This window comes from Lissotriton helveticus, chromosome 2_1, assembly GCF_964261635.1.
Source record: "Lissotriton helveticus chromosome 2_1, aLisHel1.1, whole genome shotgun sequence".
NCBI classification, from domain to species: Eukaryota; Metazoa; Chordata; class Amphibia; order Caudata; family Salamandridae; genus Lissotriton; species Lissotriton helveticus.
In genome coordinates this window covers 573,013,958-573,036,910 of record NC_136059.1, presented here as the reverse complement: position 1 = coordinate 573,036,910, position 22,953 = coordinate 573,013,958, and the positions used below count along the sequence as shown (strand labels likewise).

General features: G+C 47.9%; 1 protein-coding gene across 3 annotated transcripts in view; it reads left to right on the top strand.

The window, feature by feature from the left end:
• The window catches only part of HEXB (hexosaminidase subunit beta), a 353,508-nt gene that overhangs the window by 286,177 nt on the left and 44,378 nt on the right, over positions 1 to 22,953 (top strand). Inside the window, exon 11 of one of the 3 annotated variants that reach the window (XM_078675257.1) lies at positions 14,805 to 14,979. The exons of the other annotated variants lie outside the window; for them this stretch is intronic. Within the exon in view, the coding sequence (XP_078531383.1) occupies positions 14,805 to 14,979 (175 nt within the window). The remainder of the gene's footprint in view (positions 1 to 14,804; positions 14,980 to 22,953) is intronic. 3 annotated transcript variants of the gene reach the window in all.

Sequence of the window (22,953 nt, the reverse complement as noted above, 5' to 3'; positions counted from 1 at the left end):
TAAAGCGCGAGGCTCAGACTGATGTGTAGCGAACCTTTCAATTGCTGACCTGTTTTGCTGAAGGCTTAGCACTGGCGACATATGCCGGCAACTAGAAAAACATTGATGTACCTCCACTATCTTGTGGATGCTTCCCTATTTACACAGATCAGCAGCTCCTCAGGATTATAAAAATGTTTAAATGTCTACTACTGCTCGCTTCACCACAGAATACTGTTCTAATAATGTTCAGTTTCTGTGATCCAGCATAACCTTTGCTAATTATGGAAAACAAGGAAATATGTCAGTGATTAAATATATATATTTTTTAAATCCTACATTCTGGGTACTACAACTAATATCTGCACTGTGCACAATTGCATTGGAACTATGGAATAAATGTATTTTGCAGCATCATGGTAGAGAAATTGATATAGAATGTGTACAGGCACTGCGAAAAATACAGAACATTTCAAAATACAAAGACTTAGAATAGTGTGTGTTCCCACTTTTCATATTTTGCTTGAATCTCCAGTACCTATTGCTAATGCTTAACAAAAAGGACATACTACGGGACAAAGACTCCAAGATACCTTTAATTGCCCATAAATTGCTAATTGGTTGCAAGTTTTCATTGCAAAATAAAAGCAACACTTACAATGAGAAACTGCAGAACCTACCAACACAACCACAAGAGCCACCTTTAAACAGTGAAGCTTGACTCCGTAGCATCAAGTTCAACCCTGCCGTTGCAACCTAAGACTCCAGCCTCACCGGCCGTGCAAACCGCCCCGGGACTCATCCACAGTCCCCAAAGCGAGAACTGCTGATTCGCCAACTCTGGATTACAACAACGAGAGTCAAGGGACCCGCTGCTGCGCTGCCTGACTCAAAATGGCGGCCTACTACAGTTAAGCCTCCTCTCTTCCTTCCGGAGCTTAACTGCCCAAACACACAGCGTCTATCTGATTCCGGAAAGCAAACTCCTGCATCCGATGCCTGCCTGAATTGACTATCTTCCTTGGAACCTGTGAAACTGGCATCCAACAACGGGGGACACGGGGCTCGCGAGTGTGCTGCCTGAGCCAAACATGGCGGCCTCCTCCGTCCACTAAACCCCACATTCGCCGGATACCCAGCCCGCTGGAGCCCTTTCCACCCGCTCACTGTCCCTCCAACTCCTGCCTGATTGTTGGAAGCCCAGAAGCTCCGGTCTGCAGCTCCAACCACTTCAGTCACGTGGGTTTCTCTGCCTGTCTCTAAAATGGCGGCGCCCTGCTCCCATTAACCTCCGTAGCGCCGAGGAATTAATTAATGCCCTCCATCCGACGTTCACTTTTGGTCACGTTTTGCACATCCACCTTCCGCCCACAGCGCCCTATTATATCCTGGCTAGCCCCAATGCCCACCAGGCAGCAATCACAGTGGATCTATTGCCTGACTCATAATGGCGGCGCCCTAATCTCATCAACCAACAAGCAATTTTGGCATTTCTGGTGAGTACCAGATCCACCCCCAGAGACAGGGTCTTCCCATTGAATCAGTCCCTGTGGAAACGCTGTCCCTGGATATATAGAGTTGCATGTCCTGTGACTGCGATGCCTGACCCTAAAATGGCAGCTCACAACCTATGTCCACTCGGTCAATAACACTATCAATCTCCTCATCTCTTCCTACTCCTCCATTGTGTCTCGCTGATCCCGACATCAATCCCGCACAGGCATTCAAAACAGCACTCGTCATCTAGCCCCCCCATATCTATGATTCCTGTACCCAGGATGTTGACCCCCTCCTGGCTTTAATTCAACCCCCTACACCCTACAGGAGTTCGCATCCATTCCTGTTCATAGCAACCCCCCCACCCCAAGCCCTCCCAGAACGACATACAACCACATTGAATCAACAGCTGAGCACCCATTTCTCCCACATAGCAGTCACGCTCTAGCCTCCTAACGGAATAGATAGTCCTATCCACACCCAAGCAGGCGGAGCTGAAATCGAACGGTCACAGTGCCTTCTATCACACCAACCACCCTCCGCTCTCCTGCTCTCAACCGCCTCAAACCCCAATGCCCGAACTCCTTCGCCATCATTTTCCCCCCTAGCCTCTCCACCAAAGCAAGAGAAACTTAAAACACAAATTGATTAAACAACACCCAGAAACACTCGGACATCTACCACTGCTCCTCCAGAGGCCAGCTGAAAATGGATCTCATTATCCATTCGGGCAGACCGGAAAATTGGAACTCCATTCTCAGATCACATCTCCACATTTCTAAATCCACCAACACCCCCCACAGCCGCAAACTGACATTCTCAGCACCCAATCGCCCTTTGCGCAGCGGCAACACCTCGGTGACCATTTACCCTAACGGCACAGTCCTAATCCAAGCCAATAACGACAACCTAGAGGCATTACACTCCCTCTTTCCCTCGCTACGCAATGTTCACTCTCATGCTCGCCTCCCCCGACCGTCTCACCACCTAGCCTTGGACACATCGCACTGCAATGGGATTCCAAAATCCTATCCCACGCCTATAACAACATCCTTCCCCTCCTTGACACCTGCCCCCACCCCTTCCTCCTCGATCCCAACACGCACAGTCCTTACCCCCACCCTCACAACAGCCAATTTACTTCTGAGGTTCTCAAACCCCATATCATCCGATGCCCACCCCCTCCCTCTTCACAATCCCACCCCCAACCAGTAACCACCGACCCTATCCCACTAGATACGACTCCCTGCACCCTCCCTCCATCCACACACATGAGTACGCCAACTCCACAGCGCGATTCCTCACCTCCCCCTCCCATGGCCACCCACAGTGGTAGCATAGACACCACCGGCACCATAAAAAGGCCGAACTCGGACAAGCTCTCCCCCTACCGGAACCACCCTGCCCATTCCCCCCTAAGAAAATGACTCAGCGTCTCACTCTGCTAGAAAGCCAAATAGAAACTGTGATCCTGGGCCTCCAAGATATCCTACTGAACCTTAATACACTTAGAGAGCGCAACCCGCGCTCGCATCCGTCCCAGACTCTCTCCAGCTGTAATCATCAAAGATCCGCTAAAGTGCAGGGGTGCAATCTGATCTCAACCCCTCTCTCTAACCAGACTCGGAGACCCAAAAGATCTAGTCCGGCAATGTCTCCTTGTATGACACTGCCTCCTCTCTCTCCACTAAAGCCGAGATCCAAGTCATCACAGGATTTAGAAGAGACCACTCCCCTCCCAGTTTCACCAGGTCGTAGGAGTTACTCCGTGAGTGAACTAAGTGGTAGACAAAGTATGGATGTTTCATCCCAATCTGGAAATGAAGTAGATATATTGCAGCTTTCGTGAGGAAGGATGGGGGCATACCCCATCCTTCCTCACGATCATCCCCAGGGCCCCCTTATGAAGAAAATCAATAATGGGCTGCCTTCCACCAGGTGCATGCTCATAAACTGCAGATCAGCTACCAAACAAGCAACTGAGCTCGCAGAAACCATCCTTACTCATGACATTGACATCCCCTTCATCACCGAATCTTGGCTTAATGAGTACTCCTCACCATTCATGGACTTACTTGTACCCCCAGGCTTTGTGATCATCAATAAAGACAGAAAAGATCAGCAAGGTGGGGGTGTAGCTATCATACACAAGACCAGCATCTCTGTGACCAAAACAGACACCTTCAACTACAACATCTTTGAATGTCTAACCGCTACCATCAAGACGAGAGTACAAACCATTACTCTACCACCCGCCTGGCCACACCGCCGCATTCGGTGAACATCTATCCGACCTGATAGCCCACTGCTCACTTCGCGACAACACCGACTTAATTCTAGGTGACAACCTTCACTGGAACAACAAAAATAACCTGCTGATCCAAACCCTGAATGAGCTCCTGCATAACAACAACCTCACCCAACACTGCGGAGAGGAAACCCACAAAGGAGGATCAATCCTTGATGCCATTATTGCCCATCCTGACATAGTCACGATCGACCACATCCTGCCCGTTAACTGGTCCCACCATCACATCCTCTTATTCAATATCAACCAACTGCTCCTAGGCCATCCCCCCAAGCGGGACCCCCCTCAATGGGTGAGAAATCTATTTCAGATCCCTCTGACGGACCTGGAAGTCGGGATAAGCTCTCTCCTTCTCACTCCCACAGAGAATCTTACCACAACAGATCTCACCTCACACTACAATTCAACTATGAAAGACATTCTAGACGAAACAGCGCCTCTGAAACTAAAAAGAGTCAGAAACACCCCATCTAGATCCTGGTTTAACACAGACATAAACTCTGAAAGAAGGCAACTAAGAGCCGCCGAAAGACTCTGGTGGAACAACCCGTCCCCAATCCTCCGAGAACAACTAAAAATAATACGCGGGATGTACAACAAACACATCAAGAATGAAAAGTCTTCTTTCTTTTGCAATGCTTTAGACAATGCTAAAAACAGACCTAAGGAGCTCTTCAAGATCATTCGCCAACAAACATCCAAACCCCCTGCACCCTCATCCCTGGCCTCCAAAGACTTGTGTGAGAACTTCGCTAACTTCTTCAACGACAAAATCTCAAAGATTGAGCTATCCCTTGATGTCCATCGCAGTCTCCCACACCAGAGTGCGTCCCTTGGGACAGGACCTTCCACTCACAAGCTCTCCCCAATACACTGGAAAGCCTTCAACCCCATCTCCGAAGCAGAGATAGCCAAAATGATCTCCATCGCCAATCCCTCCTCCCATGCCTCCGATCCCATTCCGGCCTATTTAGCCAAAAAGCTCAATCTCTCTCTAGCCCCACTCTGGACCAAGATCATTAACAGCTCCCTTACTACTGGAGTCATGCTGGACGGCCTCAAAGTCAGCCAAGTGACTGGTCTAGACACTAACGACTTGAACAACTTCAGACCTGTCTCCAATCCTCCTCTCCTAGCCAAAATCCTGGAACGATGCGTTCTCCTCCAATTGACGCAACACACAGACAGCACCAACCTCCTAGACACCCACTAATCAGGCTTCCGAAAAGGTTGCTGCACAGAGACAGCGTTTCTCAATGTCATCGATGACTTACACAAATCACTAGATGCATGTCAATGCTCCCTACTCATTCTCCTGGACTTATCGGCTGCCTTCGACACGGTAGACCATAACCTACTCATCAATTTACTCCATGATAGGGTAGGGGCAGAAGAGGTGGTCCTCAAGTGGTTCTCCTCCTTTCTCCAGAACCGCAACCAAAGAATAAAGATCAGAAACTTTTCATCAGACTTTCACCCCGTCAGCAGAGGTGTCCCCCAAGGTTCAGTTCTATCACCTCAACTGTTCAACATCTACATGGAACCCCTCACCACCATACTCAAAAAGTCGAACATCCCCTTCCACCTCTATGCTGACGACACCCAGATCTACCTTGAAACATCATCCGTTGATGATATTCAGACTCAACGACACTCTGAGTAGTCCAACACTGGCTATCACAAAACCACCTGAAACTCAATAAAGACAAAACGGAAATCCTCCTCATCTCCAACAAAGAGGAGAACCCCCAAATCGCAGAATGGCTAAAAGCAATCGACGCCCTAAACGTCAATCTTACCCTGGCGGGTATTGTAAAATCGCTCGTAATCACCCTCGACCCCAAACTTGACATGACCAAACACATTAAGAACTCCGCCAAGAGCGCCTTTCTTAACCTGAAGCTTCTCAACAAAATTAAACCCTTCATCCCGCCTAACAACCTCAAACAAGCCACTCAATCCCTGGTGCTCTCAAGACTAGACTACAGGAATGCCTCCCTCACAGGTACAGCAAAATCCCACCTAGCACCTCTCAGATCCACGCTCAACGCAGCAGCCAGAACGGTCACCGGAGTAAAGAAGGTTGATCACATCTCGCCAGCACTCAAAGAGCTAAAATGGCTCCCAATTTAAATGCGTGCCAATTTCAGAACAGCCTGCCTCACTCACAAAGCCCTCCACACAGGGAAACCAGCCTACCTGGCCGTCAAACTCAAGAGGTCTGGTCAGACAAGAAGCCTTAGAAGCTCCAACACTCTACTCCTCATCATCCGAAAATCCGCAAACAAAAAACGTTTCACGATCCTTCTCTGGAAATGCCCCCAAATTCTGGAACTCCATCTTAGTTCATATCAGAACTACCCCCTCTTTCTTACAATTCAAAAGACAACTCCCTTAACCGGTCTCTCCTGAACGGTTAATTGCGGCTGAAAAGCCCAAACCTGCACTCTGCTGGTCAGAATCGCTGCCTCACCACGACTTATACCTCTTTCCCTCCTGGCATATGCTCATTTTTGTGACTCGGTGTCTCCTTGACCTGTATTTATTATTTAATCACTTAGAACCTCCTCTTACGCCTTGAATCAATGTATGTATGACCTCCTAATTATGTTGCTTTAACCCATGTTGTGAAGCTCTACAAAACGCTCGGGTCTGGCTAGCGCTATACAAAACTCTACAATAAATAAATTCAAATGTCATTCTTTTGAAAATAAGCTAGTGTTGTTTTACCCACCAATAGGTATTCATCATTACGATATTGTAATCTGGCTCTAACATATAAACTAATTCCAATAACAGGTTTATCGATCAACTTGGGGAAAGACTTTACGTTGATCATCAGGTATATCCTTTACCATCAAGCATAGATATTTCTTGTACTGATTTGTGTTGTTCAATTGCTCTAGAAATCTCTCCCTCATTTAAAATCTAGAAAGAGTAAAGTTGTGTATTATAATCCTTTGTTGGAGAGTGAACTCTGTGCCTTTAAGGTTTTGAGGATATATACTAGTATATTTTGGCCACTCGAACTAGCATTTTTTAAACTTTTTTTGTCTATCAATTTAAAGTTATCAGTGCATTCATTTCATAAGGCTTTATTCGGAACAAAAAACAATGTCCATAAAAGCACATTAAAAAACATTTCGGAGAGGAGGAGCTTGGCGGGCATCCGAGATGGCCGCTTGAGCACAGCGCTCTCCGGACCCTCGCCGCTCCCGACATTTTATCCTGGCTGAATCCTGATTTCTTGCAAGAATTCGTGTAGGGGACGTTTGGCTGATTACCCTGGCACTTTTCAGAAATCGATTTGGATCTCGTATTCCTGAGATATGGTGCTCTGAACTTTTGGGCTCCGCCCTTGAGGTGCGCCCGGGACGGGGTGCGGTACTGTAGCCGTCCTGCAATTGAACAACAACGGCAGGAGATCTGGCCTTGTGGGTCCCCCCTTCCTAAGTTTCGGTTTCGATTCCGTTCCGACTTGGGCCACGGATGTGGATGTCGTGTTGCGACTGAGACTTGGAGGCAGATCGGCTGTTGGGCTTTCATGTGACCTATTTGCTGGCTTGGCGACCTCTACCCGAGTTGTGCCCCCTTTTTATGTACTTTTGATCCTGTACTTTGGGTGTCGGGCCCGTCGAACCTGGTGGCTTGTCCTGTGACGCATCTTCAAAATGGCGGGCAGAGGGGACAGAGAGACGCGCAAGACGAAAACACCTCTGCGCGGAGCTCCAGTTCAATCAAATGTCATGGACCGTTATACCCATTCTAAGGGGTCCCCCGGAGCTGCCCTGCCTGGTTCTAGTATAGCGTCCGAACGAATTTTGGAAGAGTCGGCGGAGCCCTCCCTACAGGATATCATGGGCGCCATCTCGGGTGTGAGGGAATCCATCGGCCTACAGTACGAGGCCTTGGCCCACAAACTTGACACCGTGGCTATTGAGGTGAATCTGATTCGTGCTGATCTCGGCAAGACGAATGAGAGGGTACAATCATTGGATATTAAATCCTCTAGCCTTACGAATGATGTCTCGGAGCTCCAAACAGAGATTGGAAATCTCCGTCGGGGGAACGACTTCATGACCCGTCGCCTGGAGGACTTTGAAAATAGGGCGCGTCGCTGCAATGTTCGCCTGGTTGGTGTACCGGAAAACCCTGAACCCCACTCGGTGGATCTCCTGGTTGAGGATCTGGTCTTGAACCATTTGGCCCCTTCTGGTCTCACAAAATTTTTCACGGTGGAACGTGCACATCGTGTTCCAGGGGGCAAAGTCAAGCCGGGAGCCCCGCCGAGACCCATTGTAGCGAAGCTTTTTCATTATAGAGACCGGGACGCTATCCTGCAGGCCTCGCGGGTGAAGGGCCCGGTGGCCTTTGAGAATGCTACGGTGAACTTTTACCCGGACTTTTCCCAACAGGTTCAGAGACAACGTATGGAGTTTCGTGGTGCCAAGAAACGTCTCCGGGATCGGGGCCTACGTTACGCCATGCTTTTTCCCACTAGACTCCGGGTAGAATACAATGGACGTACCCTTTTCTTTGATCGGCCAGATGCTGTTAATGACTGGCTGGACTCATTGCCTGACCGTTCTCCTGAGACAGACTCCGCCGCTCACCCTGGTGGTGCCGAAGGTGGTGTGGAGATCTAACTGTTCGGCTCTTTTGTCTTATTTTGAATACATTCTCAGGAGTGTTGGCCGGCGTCCCTCTACATTGTGATCATTCTGTCTTTCGTTTGTTATTTTTGTTCTTGCTGGGGTCGGGGGGTGGATGGAACGGAGACCTTTCCTCCTCCGGGGTCTTTGTGTAGAATAGGGGTTCTTGGGCGACAGGCACACTGCAGGTTGGGGTGGCTCTTTAGCTTTTTGCAGGGGTGCAGGGTGGGGGGTGTTTCTCTTCAGTTTGGGGGAGGGGGGTTGGGAAGATTTTCTTTTCTGTGTGTTGTTTTCAAGGCGAGTTGCTCCTGTGTTTGCTGCTGTTTCTGATGTCTAGCTCATGGACGAGGGGTCTTGGCTCGGGAGGTTGGGATGGGGGGTAGAGGGTTGAAATTTCTTTCCTGGAACGTTAATGGCCTGGGAGATCGTATTAAGCGCAGTGTGGTCTTAAAATGTATACGACGTTTGTCACCGGACATTGTTTTCATGCAAGAAACCCATTTGATTGGTAATGTTTGTTATGCAATGAATAGATGGGGCTACCGCCTTGTGGCGCACTCGGGGTTTACCTCCGGATCTAGGGGTGTGGGTATTCTTGTTCGAACCTCCCTCCCCCTGGCTATCGATGAGGTGATCCATGATGACCGTGGGAGATATACTGTCCTGGTGGGTAGATATGAAGGCCGCACCCTATCTCTCTTCAATGTTTATGTTCCCCCGGGTTTGCAGGCCTCTACTTTTACTGACTTGGGCCGTGTTTTGTTAGATCTCCCTGATAGCACTCTCTTTCTTGCCGGTGATTTTAATTCGGTGCTTTCCGGCCTTCACGATCGCCATCCCCCTAGAGATACCCCGCAGGCTCAGCAGTGGTTGGGTGGGTTTTTAGATACCTTTGGCCTTGTGGACTGCTGGCGACTGTTGCATCCTACTCAGCTCCAATACACCTTCCATTCTGGGGCCCATGGCAGTCTGTCCCGGCTGGATTATTTCCTGATGCCCGCAGCCCAATCATCGGCGGTTCGCGAGATTTTACATTTGCCGAGGGGTATTTCTGATCACTCGCCGCTCTGGCTTCGTTTCGAGGTTGGGGTAGAGGCGGCGGGCCGAGTGGCTCCCATTAACCCTTGGTATCTTTCCTCCCCTGAGACTCGTACCCTCTTGCTCAAGTCCATGGATGCATATTTCCTGGAAAATGAGGGGTCGGTCTCTTCGGCGGTGTCCCTGTGGGAAGCTTTTAAAACTGTGATTCGTGGACAGGCCCTTTCCTTGATTGTTGAAGCTAAGAGGGCAGGGAGGAAGGAGGTGGTGGACCTTGAGGGGGAGATCTCTGCTTTGGAGGACGAGTTGGAATCTGGTGTCACGCCTGAGAAACTCCATGCCCTGGGTCTAAAACAGTTTGCATATAAATCTCTGGTCACTGACGCTGCAAAGGTGATGTTTCGTGAGCAGCAGGGCAGATTGTACGATGTGGGTGACAAGGCGGGCAAACTCCTAGCGTGGTTGGACAAGAAAGAAAGAGTTAATCGTGTGGTGCCCGTGATTCAGTCTGCGAGTGGTGAGAATGTGATTGATCCGACCGCCATTGTTGATCGTTTTGCGGAATATTTCCGTGTGGTATATGCTCCCGTGTCTGTGAGGGATGTTGCTGACTCCCGCCTTCTTCTGCGTGATATCACTTTGCCCTGTGTCACCGACTTGGACCGTATTGCTTTGGACTCCCCTTTTACGAATGATGAGATAGCCAATGCAGTTCGATCGCTCCGTTCGGGCAAAGCACTGGGCCCGAACGGTTTGCCTATTGAGTTGTACAAATTACGCCCCGATAAGGTGGCGCCGTATCTCCGCGCCATGTTTCTAGTATCTCGTGAGCGGAACATACTTCCTTATGATCAGCGTCTGGCGACAATCGTCGTCATTCCCAAAGAGGGTAAACCGCGTGACCTCTGTTCCTCGTACAGGCCCATATCCCTATTAAATGTTGAACCTAAGGTGTTGGCTAAACTTTTGGCGACCCGTCTCCTTTCGGTTCTTGGGGAGTTGGTCCATCCGGATCAATCTGGCTTTATCCCGCATCGCAACACTGCTCTGAATTTACGTCGCCTCCACGGCGCGCTGGCGAGGGCGGGGCTTTTGACTGAACCGGCCATTTTGGCGTCCCTGGATGCCTCCATGGCCTTTGATACTGTGGAGTGGCCCTATTTATGGGCGACACTTGAGAAATTTGGATTCGGGTGCGAGTTTATTAGCTGGGTTAGGCTGTTGTACGCGGAACCTCTGGCGCAAGTTGTAGTGAACGGTAGAGTGTCGGCCCCCTTCTCCTTGGGCAGGGGTACCCGTCAGGGTTGCCCCTTGTCCCCTCTGTTGTTCGCGCTCGCTCTTGAACCGTTGGCGGCCTGGCTCCGTTGGGAACCGTCCCTTAAAGGTATTCGTTGGGCCCCGGACTTCGAAGACCGCGTCTCGCTTTATGCGGACGACATCCTCTTGTATCTTACTTCTCCTCGCAAGTCTTTATCTGTTTTATTTGACGTTCTTGCGTCCTTTGGCGCTAACTCAGGCCTCGTCATCAACTGGTCTAAATCCTGTGTATACGTTTTATCTGGTATCTTGCCTCCGTTGCCGAGTAGACTTCCTCTTCAGGTGGTCCGGGATGGTTTCAAATACTTGGGGGTTTTCGTTACCTTGGATCCGTCCCTTCGTTTTGATCGTAATCTCCTTCCCCCGTTGCTTAGGCTCCGTTTGGACGTTGCCCGCTGGCGCAAACTTCCCCTGTCTCCACTGGGTCGGGCGGCCCTGTTTAAGATGATGTCACTACCGCGGTTTCTCTACGCTCTCCAGAATTATTATGATCCTATCCCCAAGACCTATTTTCGGGAGATTGAGAGCCTTCAGAGGCAACTTATTTGGGATGGGCGACCGCGCATTGCTCTCGCAAAACTTTCCATCCCGTGGTACGATGGGGGCATGGCGCTCCCCGATATTAAGAGATACTACTGGGCTTCCCATCTGTCCGCTATTAATCACGCTATGTTCTCTCCGGGTCGTAACCCGGCGTTTGAGATGGATAAACTTCAGCTTCCGGGAGGTGACTTTAATAGAGTGCTCTATTCTCGCTCCGCTGGGCGCCATCTTGTGGGACCTACTTTGACTGCTTTGACAGTGTGGCGTGCTGCGAATGTGAGCCTGGGCTGGGAGGATCGCTTGACGTTGGCGACGCCGCTTTATGCTTCAGAACGTCTGGGCGGTCTTTGGTCTTCCAAGGGTTTTGACCGTTGGGACTTGATTGGGATCTCTAAAGTGGGGGATGTATATTCTAAGGGTTCTGTGCGCCCGTTTCAGGCCCTCCAGGCTGACTACGGCCTGAGTAGTCGGGAATTCTTTCGTTATTTACAGATCAGGCACGCTTTGGTTTCGGTGTTTGCTCCTGGTGAGATTCCGCCTGACTCTTCCCCACTTGAAGACCGTATCCTTGACGAACATCTTCCTGATAGCACTATCTCCCTGATCTATAAAAAGTTGATTAACAATCGGACTGACTTATTGGCCCGACTTCGGGAACAGTGGATGGGAGATGGGTTGGAACTTGATGATGAGGATTGGCAATCGGCCCTCTCCTCTCCGAAGGAGGTGGCTATACCGGCTCGACTCCGTCTGGTCCAATTGAAGATCCTTCATCGGGTGTACGTGACGGGACCGCGACTGATGGTGATGGGCTTTTCCTCCGATGGACTGTGTAAGCGTGGATGTGGTTTGCGTGCTACTTTCCTGCATATTCTTTGGGAGTGCCCGATGGTGGCTGCTTATTGGGTGGCCGTGCTTGATCTGATGACTGTGGTGACAGGGATATCCTTGCGACCGGAACCTCGTCGCTGTCTTTTGAATGTTTGGGAGCCCACGGACTATTCGGTGGCACAGACTAGATGGGCCACCCTGGGCTATATGATTGCGAAGCGAGATATTGCGCAACTCTGGGGGGCCTCCAGGCCCCCTGCCCTCTCGCAATGGGAGGATAATATGGATTGGTCCATGTTCCGTGAGGAAACTGTCTATGTGGCCAGGGGTAGACCCAGGGCATGGGTGAAGGTGTGGGGTCAATGGAACGAATACCGTGGCGACATTTGTATTCCTCCCCTTGTGGACACTATCGAGATTACCCTATCTCCTTAGGCTAGCGTTCCCGGAATCTTCATATAGGGACTGAGCTGGTGTCTCCGGCTCTTCCCCCCTTCTTCTGCCTGACCTCTGCCCCCCTCCCCCCCCCCCCCCCCACTCCATACTCCTTAGTGCTTAGGATATTACTACTGCACCTCCGCTGCTGTCCCCCCCTTGCGTCCCTTGGGCTGACCTTCAGTGATACACTCTCGCCTTTCTGTATGTTTGTTCTTTCATATACATAAAACCTGTTTTGGTCCTGTATATAATGTGGAGTATTGCATTGTTGATTGACGGTTACCTCTGCGGGCATATGTGATATGTGTCTACTCCTTTTTAGCGGCTGGCCCGTGTGGTTGTAGGCCCATCCTTGTACATTTCTGCTTGCTCAAATAAAGGTTTTTAAAAAAAAAAAAAAACATTTCGGACAATTTCCAGGGTTAAAAAACAGAACAAAGAAATACAGGCAAGGGATTAATAAATAATTAAAAACACATACTTTTCCTTACATTGATTGCTTTAAGGAGAAAGGTGGCCGTATAAAAACAGACATCCGGATGGTGCAAGTTAAAAAGCAGTTTCATGGAGTCATTAACAGTCCTCACTCCAAACTTTACAAAGATGGGTTTTAGATAAGCAATTCGCATATACCTATACATTTGGCATAATAAAAGAAAGTGCATAGTGCTTTGTGCAGAAGAATGATCACACGGGCATGGTCCAACCGGGTGACTGTTAAGAGTAGGGAAAGCCACCAGATTGTGGGCAATCCCCAATCTCAATCTGGTTAATACAAACCTATGCAATATTCTAGTCACTTGGGTCAGATATGGTTGATAACCTTCAAATTCACTCAAACCATTATATGACACACAGGTGGATAGGTTGCCACTCTTACTGATCCGTCTCTCAGAAAGAAGATTCAAAGACTTCTTCATTTCAAGTTTAGATAAATCAGAGGCCCCGTAATTGTCTACTTTAATGTCGAGGCCAAAGATCTCCTGGAAACTATCTTGATTATATTTAATCCATGGGATCTTGAGGTAATTATCCATTGAGAGGCAGTCAATGATAATGGCTCTACATAGAGATGTTTCTTCTTTAATCCAGATGGATCGCCACAACATAAGGGGTCTAAGGAGAATCAAATCGGTAAGATGGTGAATGCCGAGTTCTCTATGTACTATTTCATTAGAGGCAGAATTAGGTAGACACAAGAGTCTTTTTAAAAAGATGTTCTCCTCCACTTGTAAGCTACGTGCAGGGGCAAAGCCCCATATCCCTGCACCGTACAGTGCGGTCGAGAGACACCTAGACTGGAATATTTTAAGCATATCCCTAACCCGCCTATCCCCTAGTTTTGTGGCCATTGTAAACACTCCATGGGCGCTCTTCGCCATCTTGGCCCTCACATTTTTATACTCGCTTTTCCAGCTGTTATTGTTAGAAAATGTGATACCCAGATATGAAAAGTTTTCAGTTTTTTGGATTTTTTCCCCGTCGATAAAGTAAGAGGATACCTTTCCATTACGCCCCTTCCCACATTCCATAATATAGGTCTTTGATTTATTAATCACGAGCTTTCTTCCTTTTATAAACTGTGAAAACCCATCTATTAGGCGTTGGAGGCCTATCGGGGTGCGGGACAGTAAAACAGCGTCATCCGCGTAAAGTAATACCGGGACGCTGATATCGCTAACTTCAGGGCATTCAATGAACTACTAAAGCATAACAATCTAGAAAATAGGGCACCATTCCTAAATTTTTAGATCTTTTCACTTATCAAGGTTTGAGAGGGATATTAGGATATGAACATCCTCCTTACTACAACACATAAAAAAACATTATGCCATACATAGACATTTACTCTGAAAGCCATTATCTCACGTTATCAGTAATAGCCCGATTTACTGACTATAATTTTGCTATATCTTTTTTTCTTTGGTGGTCAGACTCTGGGTTCTGTCATTAGTCTAAAACAACTCTTTCTGCTTATCCCTCTCCCATCTCTTACTTCCCTACTAGCTCAATTTGCCTTTTCTTCAATAAAACTATTTTGTACACCCAACTGATTCCATTTAATTGGACTTGATTTTGGAAGAATTTGCTTATCAGTGCTACTGTTAAACTTGTATCACCATAGACCATTAGCTGCTTTTTCTTTTTTGTGAGTTTTGTGGCAGCTGTACATAATGTAGGTGTATATTTAAATTCCTCAGCTGAATTTGGATACCATAATTGAAGTCTGGATACAAGCCAAGTATCAAGAAGAATTGGCAGCAGTAACATCTGCTGGATATCATGCCATCCTTACTGCTCCATGGTACCTAAACTTCATCTCATATGGTCAGGACTGGCACCAGATCTACGCAGTTGAACCAACCAACTTCAATGGTGTGTTTGAACGTAACTGAATTGAAAGGTTTTTCTTTCAAGATGATCTGCAGTGGGAATTTTCTTCAGCTCAATATTTCTTCTTTGCTGCAGTGCTAAGTTTTATATAACACACTCGGGTAACTTTAACTTATCCAAATAGGAAACATGTACATTTTAAAAGATTATATTTTTGTTGTAGTTGGTATTTCTTCTTAAGTCTTTGAGTTGTGTAGCTAACATCATTTCTAACATTATGAATGTTGTGGTTGATTTAATAGTCACCAGTGTTTCTAAGCCATTTTAATATTCATATTTGAAATGCATACCAGTGTTCGTTGCAATCTCATTTCTGTTGCTCATCGTAGTCTCACTAAATGAAGGTAAGTCCTTACCACAGAGTTGGGACACTGTTTTTAATATTTTTTATTTTTAAAGAATCTGAATTCAGTGAAACTGTTCTTTTATTTTTTTTATTTATTCAACATACTGAGCATCTCTGGTACCAAGGAAACACTCCATTTAATTACCTTTTTTGTTTATTCTCCATCTGAACATGGACGCTTCATAAAAGTTTCTTGTGCTCGATCAGTAATGGTAAGCGCTATTTTTGTCTCTGTTTTTAAACCCCTGTAATCCTGCTTCTTGAGCAGGATAAAAGTGCCTTCTGGCCTTCCTCTTTTGCCTGTATATTCTATCCCAGGTGTATGGTCAGTGCATTGTGGCCAGGAAGCTCTAAACCATGAGCTGCTGTGATGGAGCAGACATCGCTTTGCCCTCTATTCCCTTCTGTCCAGTCAGGATGTCACTGAGCAGGTTTAACAAGGGTCAGCGGGTGAGTTTGCCAAGAGCTCTGAAAGTATCTGGACACACAGCAACTGTCTGACTTCATCATTCTAACTGTTTCACAAGTTTGTTTTGATGGTTGTAAAGCAAATCCTTTTTCTAAGAAGGAGCGACCTCTGACCTTGCACCCAGGCAGGTTACTCCCCACGCTGCTGCACGGCTCTGCCTAATCTTGTATTTTTCCCCTGTGCCTAACTTGCTTTCTTGCCCAGACCTGTTTTTATTCCTCTGTGCCTGTCCTTACTTTCTTGCCCAGACTTGTTTTTATTCCTCTGTGCCTGTACTTGCTTTCTTGCCTAGACCTGTTTTTATTCCTCTGTGCCTGTCCTTGCTTTCTTGTCCAGAACTTGCTTTTATTCCTCTGTGCCTGTACTTGCTTTCTTGCCTAGACTTGTTTTCATTCCTCTGTGCCTGTACTTGCTTTCTTGCCTAGACTTGTTTATATTCCTCTGTGCCTGTACTTGTTTTCTTGCCTAAACTTGTTTTTCCTTCCTGTGCCCAGTTCTCCATGGCCCTCACCCATTTTACTGCCGCTGCGTCCCTGCGGCCCGCTCCCCTGCAATCCCATTCGCCGCCCCGCTCCCTCCTCCCAGCTACTCCTCCCTCCCACATCCCCTCATATGGAGGCTTCTCAGCGGGCGCGCAGCTGGCGCACCCGGCGCCAGGACTCCTGGACCCCACGAACACCACGACGCCCGACACCGATATGCCAGAACCCTCCACGCACTGAACACCGGACGATCACACACCTGCTTCCTGGCCGCCCCGAAGCGCACCCACGGAGCTTTCACCTGCCGGAACTGCAGCTTCACAAGCATCCGCCCCACCATGCTGCCGACCAGGAAAGAACCCAACCACCTCAGATGCATCCTTCTCAACACCTGCTCTGCCCGCAAACACGCCGTTGAACTCTGGGACCTTATTTATTTATTTATTTATTATTTGCATTTGTAGGGCACAGCAGCTACCCAAAAAGGGTTTCCTGGCGCCAAGCAAGACAAGGTGCAGAGATAGAGCAGCGGAGGAATTATTGGTTAAAGAGCCAGGTCTTAAGAGCTCTGCGGAAGCAGATGTAAATAGCTTTATTACGGATATCAAGGGGAAGAGCATTCCAGAGGGATGGGCCCAGGTAGGAAAAGGATCTACCGCCCATCCTGGCGAGTTTAAACCTGGGTACAGTAAATTTATCGAGTGTTGCAGACCGCAAATTACGTGTGGGCAAGTAGGGGCGTACAAGGGATTGCAGATAAAGAGGTGCTATGCTGGTTTTTATCTTGAACATGTAGCTCAGGGCCTTGAACTTGATACGGTTCTCCACCCTGAGGCAGTGTAAGTCGCGATGGTACCCAGAAATGGGAGTTGCTCTGGGAACTCTACACAGAAGTCTAGCTGCGGAGTTCTGTACCAGCTGCAATCTACGAATTACTGCCTTGTTGGAGCCAAGATACAGGATGTTTCCATAGTCAAGCCGCGAGGTGATAAGGGCATGAACCACTGTTTTTTGGGCAGAGATTGGCAGCTTCCAGATCTTCCTGAGCCATTTTAGGATGGTAAAGCAGACTGCAGTAACTTTGACTGCTTGATGGTGCATGGTCAGGGAGTCATCAATGGTTACACCCAAGTTGCGGACAAGGCTAGAGGGTTTCGGGAGAGCACCCATCTCGGCTGGCCAATGAAGTGGGCCCCAGAGATCTTTCTTCTTTCCCAAGATCAAGACCTCAGTTTTCTCACCATTCAACTTGAGGTAGTTGTTGTTCATCCATTTAGCGATTTCCCCAAGACCCTGCTGAAGGAGAGATGGAGTACCGGGGTCGGAGTTAGAAAGAGAGAAAATGATCTGCGAGTCGTCAGCGTATGAAAAAAGCGTCAGACCGGTTTGTTCTGCTACATCCGCCAAAGGTCTGACATATAAGTTAAAAAGTAGTGGGCTCAAGATAGAGCCCCTGGGGTACCCCATAGGCTGATGAGTGAGAGTCAGAGCTGCTTGTGGCAGAAAAAATTTGCAGGGTGCGGCTGTCCAGAAAGGAAATGATCCAATTTAGAGCAGATCCATGGATGCCAAGGGACTTCAGTGTGTTAATAAGTATGGTATTGGATATAGTGTCGAACGCTGCGCTGAGGTCCAACAAATAAGTGCCACTGTCTCTCCAGCATCGAGATTTTGTTGCAGCCTCTCGGTGACTTCCAGCAATGTGGTCTCAGTGGAGAGCCTGGTTCGGAAACCGAATTGAGAGGGGTGAAGGATGCTATTAGTTTCAATGAACTGAGAGAGGTGAGAGTGAATATGTCTCTCAAGAATTTTAGAGAAGACTGGCAGAAGGGAGATAGGTCGGTAGTTGGAGGGAGTGCCAGGGTCAGCAGTGGACTTTTTTAGAAGAGGGGTCACCATTCTGTGTTTCCACAGTGAAGGGGCTGTTGAGTCGAGCAAAGAGGAATTAAGAGCTTTTAAGATGACATGCAAATGAGGGGTGTCGAGCTGTTTTAATACTGAGATTGGGAGAGGGTCTTTTGGAGAACCAGACTTGACTTTGTCTAGAATGAGTTTGACGGAGTCCATGTTAAGAAGGGGCCAGGAATCTAGGTAGACGGTACAGGTGTTGGACACCATATAGGGTTCTAGGTGGGAGGATGTCATGGGGTCGGGCGAGGGAGTAGTCTGGGGTCAGATTATAGAATGTGGCTGCAGGGAGTTGCATATATGTGAGTTCGTAATTTCAAAATAGATGTTTTCAATTTTTTTGCGTAAAATAACAGGCAAGATTGTCACACTGATGTTTGTTGAGAGGTAGAGGTTTTGCTGTGGTCTTCGAACCGACAAGTTCTTACACAAGTGCAAAGAGTGTTTTTGAACAGTTTACAGCTTTAGAGATCGTTTTTGAAACAAGGCTGGCCTTTGCCGAGTTGCAAAGGTTGTGGTATAAATTTCTTGCCTTCTTATAGGTGTTTTTGGATTCAGGCGCATAGTCTTTTCTCCACCTCCGCTCTAATACTTTGCATTTGGCCTTTTCCTTTTTTAAAAGGTCGTTAAACCATGGAGCTGGAGGTCGATGGCTGTTAAGACTTTTATTAGATAGGGGAAGGCAGATATCAATCGCGTTTGAAAGCCAGTTATTGACATTTATAGCCAGCGTCTCGACCGGAGGGTCCAATGAGGGTACATTAGAGCAAAGAAAATTATTAAGGGCGAATAAGTCTAATTTTTTCCAGTCCCTTTTGGGGATTTTAAGAGAATGAAATGATGGAATTGACGAGGTATGGGGAGTGAGTCTGAATTTGGATAGAAAATGGTCTGACCAGCAAATGGGCACAGCAGGGGCACAGTCAATGTGGGGAAGGCTGGAAAAGATCGGGTCAAGCAGGTGGCCTGCATTATGGGTTGGACCAGAATTAATTAGATTGATGTTCCTAGCGGCCATCAGAGATAAAGTTACTACATATGGGGTTAGTGAGGTCGTCTAGATGTAGATTAAGGTCGCCTAAAAGCGAGAAGTTATTAGTACTCCTAAGTAGAGGGGTTATATGACTGGGAAAGGAAGTAGCCCAGGAGGTAGGGTGACTAGGCAGACGGTAGACTAGCAGGCCGGAGAGAGTAAAGTTAGGGTTAAGAATTAGTTTAAAGAAGGCAGATTCACAATTGGGAATATCTAATGGGTCAAATCTGCATTGAAGGTGAGTTTTAAAAATGATGGCAATGCCCCCACCCGGTTTGGACACTCTATCCTTACGGACAATTGCATAAATAGGTGGTAATGCAGCCACAACGTCCGGCCCGGCACTCTCATGAAGCCAGGTCTCCGTGGGAAACAGGGCGTCAGGTTGCTCATCAAGAAGGAGGTTGAAAATGTCCATTTAGTGTTTTGGGAGTGAGCGACAGTTAAGGCTAAGGAAATTGAGGTCATTAATGGGAGGGGCTGTCAGTTGGATGTTGTGGTGGTGTCCAGTTGGTGCAGAGGCGAGACTGGGAGGAGGCAGGGGAGAATTTGCAGCAGGGACAAGTTTTTCCACCAATGTTTTATGCTGAAAACAGGTGATAGTCTTGTTTAATAGGAAGGCGGAGAGCAAGGATTTGGTCAGAGGAGAGCGTGAGACTTTTGGTGGAAATTTGACCAGGGGCGCAGACGGGTTTGCCTCTGGCGTGCCACCGGCGCGCCCGCTGCGCTCGTCCGCTGCGCGTCCACTCAGAGGGATCCATTTTATGCCTGACTGAGCTGAGCAGCTAGCCTGCTGGCCGCTCCGCTACCACCAATATGGCGGCGGTTTTCGGCTGCAGTTTCGAGTGTTCCCAGCGCCCCAATTGAGTTCCTAATCGACTGAGTGAGGTAAGATGAGAGCGGCTAGTACACTTTTAAAAGCGGATGCAGAAAATCAGGAATAAAACAAAGTAACAGGAAGTAGTTAACAAGCATTTGCAATGCAATAGGGCTCGCATTTGCGAGACTTTGAGCTCCTGGCATTGTAAATGACAAACCTTTATCTATGTGTTGGTTTTGAAAACATATAAATAAAAGGCATTGTCATTTACAATGCCAATAGCTTAAAATTTCACAAATGCGAGACCGATTGCATTGCAAATGCTTGTTCCTCTGAGATTTCAGTGATGCTTCTAAACGTTCACTGTTGATCATTACTACATCATGCTTTCTGATTTAAATATGTAACAGGATAGTAAATTAAATAATCTTGTGTGATAGTTGGCCTGCATTTCATCTGTGACACATTTTTGCTTTATATGGTAAAAAGTTATGGGATTTTAGAAGATTTAAACTTGTGTGCACTCTCTATTTTCACCTGTGTCTCACTTATGCAACTACCCTTCATTAAATTAATTACCTCGGAGCCAATGCAGAGATTGAGGGCAGTGGTGAATTCGCATTTATTCTCTGCGCACATTAGTGTACAATTTTGTGAGTTGTGCAAAGAAGGTGTTTTGCAGTTTTAGCCAGCCCGAACCTGAAGTTATTAGAGAGCTTTACATGAACACCAGTTACATTACCCAAGGACACGTTTATTTTTGGTAGGCACAATGAGATTAAGTAATTTGCCCAGAATCACAGGATGTTGAGTTGACGCCGAGACTCGAACCTGGTTCCACAGTTCCAAAGTCGTCAGGTCTGGCTGTAATGCCACATCCTTTCCCCAGAAGCTCCCTGATAGGCCCAGCTGTTATCCGCTAGTGTGATCTAGCCATGGAAACAGTAATTCCATCATACCAGAAGTCCTTTGAGACAAGACAGAAATGGCCAAATGGGTAGCTTTTCATTTATCAATTTAGAGGGTTGATAAAGTGCTGCTTGTTGCCTTGCGGGACTTCGAAGCACTACCGAGTGAAGCAAGCAGTCTGTGTGACACAGATCATTAGTGTGTGGGGTGGACCCACATTCTTCATTCGTGACCTCTTCAGTGCTTGATTCAGAAAAGGGGGTGGTGATGAACAGAGTGTCTGAATTAAGCAGACCACTCTTACCCAGTCCAAAGATCAGGGCTTGATCCATCACCGTTATTTAGCTCACTGCCCCATCCCAGCTCAGAACCCGGCTATATGCAAATTAGTCTGACCCTGGCCCAGTGCATCATGGGAACAGGGCAGACCAAACTACCAAGCCAATTCTTCACCAGAAAGGAGACAAGCTTCCGGGGACCGGTTTCTGGCATTTCAGCCGTCGTCGGCCCGGCTTGCTTGAATCCTGATGGAGCAGTGAGCAAGGGACTCATGTCTGAGTATACCCTGCCACACCTATAGTGGCCAAAAACGATTCAGAAAAGGGGGTGGTGATGAACAGAGTGTCTGAATTAAGCAGACCACTCTTACCCAGTCCAAAGATCAGGGCTTGATCCATCACCGTTATTTAGCTCACTGCCCCATCCCAGCTCAGAACCCGGCTATATGCAAATTAGTCTGACCCTGGCCCAGTGCATCATGGGAACAGGGCAGACCAAACTACCAAGCCAATTCTTCACCAGAAAGGAGACAAGCTTCCGGGGACCGGTTTCTGGCATTTCAGCCGTCGTCGGCCCGGCTTGCTTGAATCCTGATGGAGCAGTGAGCAAGGGACTCATGTCTGAGTATACCCTGCCACACCTATAGTGGCCAAAAACGATTCAGAAAAGGGGGTGGTGATGAACAGAGTGTCTGGATTAAGCAGACCACTCTTACCCAGTCCAAAGATCAGGGCTTGATCCATCACCGTTATTTAGCTCACTGCCCCATCCCAGCTCAGAACCCGGCTATATGCAAATTAGTCTGACCCTGGCCCAGTGCATCATGGCAACAGGGCAGACCAAACTACCAAGCCAATTCTTCACCAGAAAGGAGACAAGCTTCCGGGGACCGGTTTCTGGCATTTCAGCCGTCGTCGGCCCGGCTTGCTTGAATCCTGATGGAGCAGTGAGCAAGGGACTCATGTCTGAGTATATCCTGCCACACCTATAGTGGCCAAACACGATTCAGAAAAGGGGGTGGTGATGAACAGAGTGTCTGAATTAAGCAGACCACTCTTACCCAGTCCAAAGATCAGGGCTTGATCCATCACCGTTATTTAGCCCACTGCCCCATCCCAGCTCAGAACCCGGCTATATGCAAATTAGTCTGACCCTGGCCCAGTGCATCATGGGAACAGGGCAGACCAAACTACCAAGCCAATTCTTCACCAGAAAGGAGACAAGCTTCCGGGGACCGGTTTCTGGCATTTCAGCCGTCGTCGGCCCGGCTTGCTTGAATCCTGATGGAGCAGTGAGCAAGGGACTCATGTCTGAGTATACCCTGCCACACCTATAGTGGCCATAAGTGTGGAAGGGTATGCTCAGATGTGAGTCCCTTGCTCACTGCACCATCAGGATTCAAGCAAGCCGGGCCGAAGACGGCTGCAATGCCAGAAACCGGTCCCCGGAAGCTTGTTTCCTTTCCAGTAAAGAATTGGCTTGGTAGTTTGGTCTGCCCTGTTCCCATGATGCACTGGGCCAGGGTCAGACTAATTTGCATGTAGCCAGGTTCTGAACTGGGATGGTGCATTGAGCTAAAAAACGGTGATGGATCAAGCCCTGATCTTTTGACTGGGTAGGAGTGTTCTGCTTAATTCAGATACTCTGTCCATCACCACCCCCTTTTGAATCGTTTTGGCCACCATAAGTATGGAAGGGTATGCTCAGATG